This window comes from Canis lupus, chromosome 13, assembly GCF_011100685.1.
Source record: "Canis lupus familiaris isolate Mischka breed German Shepherd chromosome 13, alternate assembly UU_Cfam_GSD_1.0, whole genome shotgun sequence".
Taxonomy (NCBI): Eukaryota; Metazoa; Chordata; class Mammalia; order Carnivora; family Canidae; genus Canis; species Canis lupus.
The window spans coordinates 504,227-513,627 of NC_049234.1; the positions used below are offsets into that span (position 1 = coordinate 504,227).

A 9,401-nucleotide genomic window follows, 5' to 3' on the forward strand; every position below is an offset into this window, starting at 1 on the left:
GTTTTCTCGGCTCTAAGCCACTTCATCTGAGGCTTAGCTTGCCCCATGGCAGAAGCCTGAGCACACTGTGAGTCACCTAAGCTCAGTGCCTGTGAGGGCCAGGCAAGGGGGTCAGGGCACACTTACTCTGCTTTGTGGTAGAAGGTCAAAGAACTATGTGCTGAAAGGATAGACTTGTGTTTCCGAAAACCTGTTCAAGCCACAGACGTCTACGGCCATACCACCCTGAACGTGCCTGATCCTGAAAACCTGTTCAAGGGAGCACTGGTCCCTGGAAATGTTTTCCGGAAAGTGATGCCCAAATAAATTTGGGGAGAGCTGTAGTCTACAAGCCCCTGTTACAGATGCACAATAAATGAGTGAAGGCAAGGCCCAGCAGATTCCTGTGGGAAGGAAATCCATCTTTTACAGAACTCCCCCTTTCCCCACCGATTTCTCTTTAGTGGTGGGCATATCTATTGTCCAGGGAAAACTAGTTTCATGGAATATACTTTGCAAAACACTGACAAAATCTGCACATACCCAGTGAAGTATCCATTTCTCCTCTGAAAAAGACACAGGAAAGCGTTTTATTCTCTACAGCAAAAAAATGAATAAATGTGTTTATTTTGATGCTTCCTGTGTCGCAGATTTACCAAAAAAGTACAATGTGGCCCCTGGCCTCTTGTGAGGGCAAAGTCTCCCGGGTTTGCAAAGTCAGGAAGTGTCTTAAAAAGTGTAGTTGTGTGATCTGAGCACCCAGAGACCAGCTGTATACCTCTTTCTGTAAGAAACAATTGATTCTGTGTGATTATGCTCAGCTTTTAAAAAATACTACACGTATTAAAATGTTTACTACACATAGTAAAATATTACTATATTTTTGGATTAATATATATTCATCATGGAAAACCTAGAATATGCTGATGAGCAACAACAACAAAAGTTAAAATCACCTGGATTCTCACGACCCAGACGTCACCTTTCTGGTACATACCCTTCTAGGCCTTGAGATGTGTGCCAGTAGTTTTCAGAAAAATAGCATCAGTCATTGCTCATCTAAAAATTCACACGGTCCCAGTGCAGGTTAAGCACACGTCGCCCATTCCTTACAGAACTTCATTAGCTCTATGAACCTGATGTTCGTGCTCCTTTCATCGGCAATAAGGAGTTTGTAGGTAACGGACCCATGAGGAACTCACTGCAGCATTGCTGACTGGCTGCTGACTGCCTGGGAGGGGTTAGGGGAGGGGAGATGGGCAGGTGACAGCTGGATGGACTCTCATCCTAGCCTTAACTGGTCAGGACTGGGCTGCTTAGGAGGTAATAGTACATAACAAAGACCAACCGGGGTCCCTCAGAGCAGCACCCCTAGTTAACACAGCAACTCTGGCCACTGCAGGCCTCTCCACAGTTCAGAGGCACAAGTCCCATCTTCTCTATGGCTCTCAGTCCTGGCTGCACTTTAGAATTGGCTGATAGCCCAGAAAGCAGTCTCAGGTGGGACCCAAGGCTTTTCTGACGTGTAGCTTGGGCTGAGGCTGCAGTGCTGGGAGGTCTGGCTCTGGAGCCCTGCACCCTAGGAAGGTGTGAATGAACCTGACCACTCTTGTGCCTTTCGCAGCTCACAGGTCTGTAGACTGCACCATGAAATAGCTGGGCAGGAACTTGATGAGAGCATAGTGGCAGGGCTGGGAGGCCCCAAGTGGGGGTGTCCACCAGGGGAGAAGCCTGGTCTTGAAAGAGAAAACAGCCTGGCTCATTACTTACATAACCTTCACTACTTGGGAATATAAAATGAGGTATCTTTTGTTTTCTTTTTTTTTTTTCTTTCTTTTGTTTTCTCTTGGTGAGTATCCTTTCGGATCATCAGTTCTCAACCTTGGCTGCATTTTGGCATCACCTGGGGAGCTTTTCAAGCTCTGGTGCCTGAGGCTCACATCCCAGAGATGCTGATTTAACTAGTGAGGACCATGACCCAGACACTGGGATTCTTACGAGCTCCCGGAGGTGACCTGCAGCAGGGATTGAGAACCACTGTTCTAGACTTTTGATACAAGGTTCCAGTGTAGCAAGGTAAGGACACAAAAACTCTGTGGGTAATGAGGAAACATGCAGGGTGGTAGCAGGTGTAAGCTGTCCTGAGTGGGGCACACAGCTGATACTGATGGCTGTGGGTAAGGTCCTGCTGAACCTAACAGCCGAGTTTAGGTAATGGCATTTCCCTTCCCTGCCTTTTTAAAACTAAAATTTAACCCGGTACTATTCCGGAAGAATCCCCCCTAACCATTTGTGTGCATTCACTTAAGGAAATGTTTATAAACACAAAATTCGGGGGTCCCTGGGTGGCTCAGCTGTTTAGCGCCTGCCTTTGGCCCGGGGCGCGATCCTGGGGTCCCGGGATCGAGTCCCACGTCGGGCTCCCTGCATGGAGCCTGTTTCTCTCTCCGCCTGTGTCTCTGCCTCTCTCTCTCTCATGAATAAATAAATTAAAAAAAAAAAAAAAACCACGAAATTCTCCTAGTTCCTCCCTCCAATCGCTGGCCTTCTGGTTCCTGAATAGCCAAGCTTGGTACGTCCAGGACTTGGAGAGCCGGGCATGCGCTGTGCTCTGTGTTCGTGGAACGTTCTTGCCCCTCCTCCTGTACTTTCTGTACCCCCATCCCCTCTCCTCCCAGCCTCCCAAGCTGATGACGTATTTCTCAGAGAGGCCTCCTCCTGCCTACATTATTTTCTATCCCAGAAGGAGTTTATTTCTTGATGACATCACAACGTAGAATAATTCTTTGGTTGTTTATTTATTGTCTACTCCATTAGGCTGTGAGCCTCAGGAAGGGGAGACCTGTGTCTTCTTTGATGATTGTTGCCCCTCAGGCTCTAGCTGGGTCCCTAACCCGTGCCCGGCATGTAGTGTATTTTTGTCGAATTGCTGCGTTAACCAAAGAGCTTGTTGATAGTAGAAGTACGATCCTGTTTTATCCCAGGCACTATTGCAATGGACGGATGGGCCACTAGGTGGTGCCAAGACCTCGCGAGAGAACAGCCTACTCGGGAAAAGGGGGAACTAAAACCCCGTTCACTTGTGCAGGCCTGGGGCGGGGGGGGGGGGGGTGGCAATTGTGAAGTTACAGGTCCTCAGTATTCTTTCTCTCTCTTTTTTTAAAGATTATTTATTTATTCATGAGAGACACAGAGACAGAGAGAGGCAGAGACCCAGGCAGAGGGAGAAACAGGCTCCACGCAGGGAGCCCGACGTGGGACTCGATCCCGGGACTCCGGGATCACGCCCTGGGCCAAAGGCAGGCGCCCAACTGCTGAGCCACCCAGGGATCCCCTCCATTTTCATTTAAACCTCATGCAAGCACGTTTATGACCCCACTTTATAGATAAGAACACTGATAGAAAGAGGTTGAAGAATGTCCCTAAGGCCCTACAGCTAATAACTGGAGGACAAAGCATTCAAAATCAGATCCATTTGCTGTCAAAGCCTGTGCTCTTTCTAGGTTCATCTTTTTTAAAGAAAACTGGGCAGAGGGAGAAGCAGGCTCCATGCAGGGAGCCCGGCACGGGACTCGACCCCGGGTCCCAGGACCACGCCCCGGGCTGCAGGCGGCGCAGCCATAGTGTTGCAATCCTCGTTGAGAACTCAGTGATTTTTTAGAAGGAGCTAGGTAAGAAACCACTTTTATTTATTTATTTATTTTCTAAGATTCATTTATTTATGATAGAGACAGGAGGAGCCAGAAGCGGGACTCGATCCCGGGTCCCCAGGATTGTGCCCTGGGCCAAAGGCCGGCGCTAAGCCGCTGCGCCACCCAGGGATCCCCCGGCAAGAAACCATTTTTAAAGCTCTTTTCTGACAAACGAATCCCGCCCACAGCACCCCGCTCCGTCCGCCACCCCGGGCGGTCAAGGCTGGCCGCCCCCGCCCCCGCCCCCGGGAGCCCCGCCCCGCCCCGCCCCGGCCGGACCTCGCTCGGCGCAGGGAGAGCCGCACGCTTTCGGGGCTTTGGCTCCTGACTTGAGGAAGTGAAACCAACCTCGTTGTCGAGCTTTCCTTCTTGCTTCCCACGGGTCACAACGGATCTTGCGTCCGCGGTTCGGACACCACCGCGTGCGCCTCGGGCAGGGCTGCCGTCCGTGGGGCGCGCGCCTCTGCTGGGTCCCCGGGCCCCGCTCTCCGGACGTCTCCGCCCCTGCGGGATAGTGGTCGTTTCAAAAGCAGAGCCTCGGACAGCTTACCTGGGGGTACTTTACTGTAGGAAGTGACCTCAGGGCGGGGAACGGGAGACTTGGCCGAGCCGGCCAGCTGCGGGGGAGCCCAGGCCGAGCCGACGAGCGTCTTAGTCCGCTGGCTCCCTGGGGGCAAGCGGACGCCGCCCTGCACAGTGGCGGAGGGAAGGCAGCCTTTGCTCACCCGCTCTGTCCCCTTGCGGAGGGCGGCCCCTTTCCTTGCACCTCCAGGTGCGCACAGGGACCAGAAGGGCTGAGTCTGCTGGGTGAGCGTCCGCGGAAGGAAGGCCGGTGGCAGTCCCCGAGGGCATAAACGAGAGGGCAGTGAGAGCAAGCTGCTTTGGGGCCACACCTGTGCCCAGAGGTGGCTGCACAGAGGGCTGGACAAGAAGTGCACGGAGGCCATGTGAGCCAGGGTGAAAGATATCTAGCCCAGAGACCTCAGTAGACCACTGACTGTTCCTGTCGCAACTTTCTAGGAGCCCAGTGGTGTGTGTGCGCACAGGCACCCCTGTGCTGGTATGGCGGAAGCGGGAGGAAGGGATCAGGTGTTGAGCACTCTGGAATAAATACCAGTAGTGCACATGTGGATGTGAAGGTGATCTTGCCGGTTAGGGTCTGGCTGCTGCGAGCACTCGGAGGATCTGTGCAAGGAGCTGGAATCTTGGGTGGCTCAGTCAGTTTAGCGTTTGCCTTCCACTCAGATCATGATCCCGGGGTTGGGAGTTGGGCCCTGCATAGGGCTCCCTGCTCAGCAAGAAGTTTGCTTCTTTCTCTCCCACTCCCTCTCCCTCTGTATGCTTGCTTGCTCTTGATCAATCTCAAATAAATAAATCTTAAAAAAAAAAAAAAAAAGCTGATTCTCCTTTTGGCGAGGACTGCCTGGAGTAGTTCTAAATATCTCCCACTGTATGATTGCAACAGTCATTAGGAAACAAGTCCTAAGACCCTCCTCGTCTGGTAAGAAAATACCCGAGTGCAGATGTTTTGTCTCAGGGCTGGCTTTCCCACCATGCTTGCCCAGCTGAACCTGCAGTTTCCCTTCTGCTTATCCCCTGCCTGCCTCATTTGTTTCTTGCACCCATGCCTGCAGCTCAGTTTTACTGTTTCCTCAGGAAAATGGAGGAGGTTGGGGAACAGTCCTGCTACTTGTGACAGTGTGGTCCCAAGACCAGCAGCATCAGCATTAGAAATGCAGGCTCTCAGGCTGAACCCCAAACCCAAAACAAGTCTGCATCTGAATTAGATCACCAGGGGCTTCGTAGTCACAGAAGAGTCTCAGGAGCAGTGGACTGAGTCAGTGGTTTCCAAACCAGGTTATGTCAAAAGCATCTGAGGAGCTTACTAAAAACAGTAATTTCTGAGCATCTGCAGTGTGGCCCTGAAATCTGTCATTTTTATTAAGTACCCTACATGATTCCAACACAGGCCATTCTTGGGATCATGTTTGAGAATCACCAGGATAGGCATCTTTTGGTTTTTAACCACTTCTAAGATTCTGATTTATTTTTAAAGATTTATTTGAGAGAGAGAGCATGAGCAGGAGGGGGAAGAGGGAGAGAGAATCTCAAACAGACACTGCACTCAGGGTGGAGCCCCATGTGGGGCTCGATCTCATGACCCTAAGATCATGACCTGCACTAAAACCTAAGATTCTGGTATTTTTGATGCTGACTTTTCACAAATGTGAATGTCACTCTTTTTCAGTGTTAAGTATTAGTGGGACCTAAATGTTTGTTATAATAGCGAGACCTAGTTTCTGGCTACTAAATATTCTGTCAGGAACTTGTGTTTCTTCCAGCATTTAATAGATGTTTCTTGAAGTAGTTTATGGTACTTTGCCAGGCCCTGCAAGCTCCCATGACCTTGAACTTTGGGGGTGCTCCGGCAGCGCCTGAGGTAGTGTTTCTCTTCTGCCTCTCAGCCATGAGGTGCTGGAGAGATGTGTCTGGGATGCCAGGTCCTAACTCCCTGTTGATGGAGCCCAAAGCGTCTACAGAGAGCGGTCAGAGCGTCTGTTTGCATTTGGTCTCATCAAGCATCTTGGATGGCCCCGAGTCATTCCTGTCCACCCGCATCATGCCCACACAAGCCTGACTGGCCTCTGAGGAAGCACTTGTCTCTCTGCCCTGGGAGCTGTGGCAGGGGTGTCTGTGCTGGGACCCACCCTTATCAGGGGAGAAACGCTGAGTGAGCTTGGCAATAACTGGCCCTCAGACCCCTGAGTGCTGGGAGGTGAGAGGAGGTAGGCTGAAGACCTCAGGGTACCCCCACCAGGCTGAGAGGTTCCAACATGGCAGGAGGCTCCAGACCAAAAGGAGGATTTCCTCAGAAGATCCTCCTGGAACTTGGGCCCTCATGCAAAGCCTAAATATCTCATGCCATAAAATTCCTTTATGCATCATTAGTTGTTTTCTGCCTGTCAGTGGCCTGTAGAGCAGTCTCCTTGGAAAGGCAGGAATGGCTTCTTACCAAGGGCAGAGCCTAGCTCCCCAAAAAAGCTTGTCACTCTTACAGATGGACTTACTGGGGCTGGGTACTCCCCACCCTGGGGAAGGAAGTGGCAGCCAAAGAGAAGTGGGCCTTCAGTACAGGTCCATGAGTGCTGCAATTTGGGCTTTTGTTTCTCCTGGACCAGCATCATCACAGAGGGCTCTGCCCCTCCTGACCTTCCTCAGGGGCCGGAGGTAAGGGCAGCTATGGGCTGGGTGTCCTCCATGTTCCCAGGCTACATCTGTGGATACTTCCCGAAGTCCAGGGGGAATGGACAGGGGGAGGAGAGGCCTGCGGTAACCATGGAGTCAAACAAAGAGCAGGGATGGCCAGGGAGCCCCAAACCCTGGCAGGACACCTCCATTATTGTAGCCATGGTTCCTCGGTCTTCATCTCCCCGAGGCGTGACAAAAATTAGTTCAAGCAGTTCAGCCTGTGGAATGGATTTTTAGTTTCTAGCTGCTTCATCCTACCATTAGTAACGATAAAGGGGGAACACCGAGTACCTGCCATATGCTAGGCTTTGTGTGCAATATTCCGGTGAATATTTGCAGCCACATTTTTATTATTACCTCCATTTTACAGACAAGAAAATTGAGGATTAGAGAGTCTTGTTTGCTGGAAAGACAGAGATTCAGGGTTTGAGCACAAATCAGCTTACTTCGAGGCTGAGTTCATCACAGCCTGCCATGCAGTGCCTCCTGCCATCCCTCATCCATCCAGGCATGACACGCCTGCTGCTCGTGCTGGGCGCCCGAGGGTTTAGAGACAAACATGAATCTGGCCTGGACTTGCCCTCAAGCGCTTCAAGATCCATGACGTGCTGCTTTGGGGCCATGTGAAGAGTGTTGAGGGTTGTGGCTCTTTCTGGCCCAGGATTCGAGTCTCTCATCCTGATGTTTTCCTAGGAAAGATGGTCCTGCAATCCCAGTAGATTGATTTCATTCGCTTTGCTCACTCTTTAATTTTGCCCTGATATGCTGCTGTTATTTATGACTCCAGCACCACCCAAACCATTCATCTTGCCGTCGTTAGGCAGTTACGAAAGGCCTGTGATTACGTCTCCCAGTTGGCCCGCTCATGTTTAAAACATCAGCCAAAAGCAAAACACGAAAGCACACCCATAGGCACCCCTTCCCCCAGAAAGGAGTGGATACACCGCCGAGTGTCCCCTTTCCGAACTCAGAGAAGTCATCATGAAGCATTTGCCTCTCCTCCCTCTCTGCCCTGTACTTTGGTCCCAAAGCCTCTGCTCATTTAAGTTTTAGAGTGTGGCCCATAAATCAGGGGGCCTGGCTCCCCAGCCCACGTCGCCCTGAGCCTGCTGCTCCCCCGGCTGCCCGTGCGGCCTCTTCAGGCAGTTGCTCAGGCACAGCAAGGATTCATGTTCATCTCCCGTTCATGCGATTGAGTCGAGAGATCTTCTTTCCATTTGTCACCCCCAGGCCAGAGTTCTCTGTCCTTTCTTCCTCCTTCCCGGAAGTCTCTGAGGGCAGACGGTGACACACCTGCCCAGGGCAGTGCAGGGTGACCTCTGCACAGCTTTCCTCGGGGGTGCCGCTGGGTGATGGGGTGAACGCCGGGAGGCCCAGAGCAGACGAGCATTTTCTTGGGGCCCCCTTCCAAGTCCTGCGGCAAGGATGGTCACCCAGTCACCTGGTGGCCCCATAGCAGAGCTGGCACCAGGATGAAGGTCTCCTGCAGGGCCTTTTATTCTTTTGGAAAAAGAATTTTTTAGAAAGAGTCTAAAATCCATGAAGGAACAGAGAACAGGTTGCCAGAAGGAAGTTCTGCATCTCCTCGTTCCTCTTGTGTTTTGATGCTTCTAGCTTTGTCACAGCCGCTCTGCCCTCTGCCCTCCACGCTCCTTTCAAGCTGCTGCCTGGGGCGCCGCAAGAACAGGAGGCTGCCTTCAATTCCTCCCTTCCTTGGCTGAAAGGCAGGAGGCAGGTGGCTGAAGTGAATGGACCTTCCGTGTTCTTGTCAATAAAATGGAAATAAAGTTGCTGTGTACCTCATCAACCTGAAGTGAGACTCGGGAGTCATAGCGGCACAAGTGTTTTGTGTTTATGGTTGTGGAGCACTTGCTGTGCACCCTCACGGCGCCCTGGCGGATTCTACATGGATAATGTCTTTTGATCCTCATGGCAATTCTGAGTTTGATCACCCCCATTTTATAGAGGCTCAGAGATGTAACAGGGCCACCCAGGGCCACGCGGCTAGCTGGGATCAAGCACACACCTGCCAGCGTCCTTAGCCAGCATGCTCGGTGGTAAGGGCTCACCGCACCCTGTCTTTGCGCCTGTGTCTCTCCCATACCTTTTGGATTCTCACAGTGACCCCTTTTAAGTGTCTTGGAAAACATGGGCTTAAGGTATCGGGATCAAAATAATCATGGTCAAAGCAGTGCCTACCCAGTCTCAGAGACTTCAGTGAGGAAGAGGGTGGGGATGAGGAGGAGCAACCCGGGGTCTGTGTTTTCCTCAAAACCACCGGCCAGAGCAGATGATGCAAGGACAGGCAACGGGGCTTCTCTGTACGGTTCCCAGGAGTGGCCACCGGGAGGCACAGTGGACCGACCCAGGAGCCCCTGGCCCTGGCCTCCGCTCAGTCCTAAGACGACTGGGACAGGGAGATTTCTGGAGAGCCAGGCAGGCACCTCCTGGAGGGGTTTTCAATTCTGGTGTTCAGTGCTG

At 51.8% G+C, this 9,401-nt stretch overlaps 1 protein-coding gene across 1 annotated transcript in view; it reads left to right on the top strand.

Moving 5' to 3' along the window:
- POP1 (POP1 homolog, ribonuclease P/MRP subunit) overlaps nucleotides 1-8,701 on the top strand; it is a 45,850-nt gene extending 37,149 nt beyond the window's left edge. Inside the window, exons 16-17 of the mRNA XM_038555142.1 lie at nucleotides 3,483-3,650; nucleotides 8,535-8,701. Coding sequence (XP_038411070.1) covers nucleotides 3,483-3,603 — 121 coding nt within the window. The 3' untranslated portion in view covers nucleotides 3,604-3,650; nucleotides 8,535-8,701. The remainder of the gene's footprint in view (nucleotides 1-3,482; nucleotides 3,651-8,534) is intronic.
- Nucleotides 8,702-9,401: the final 700 nt, after the last annotated feature.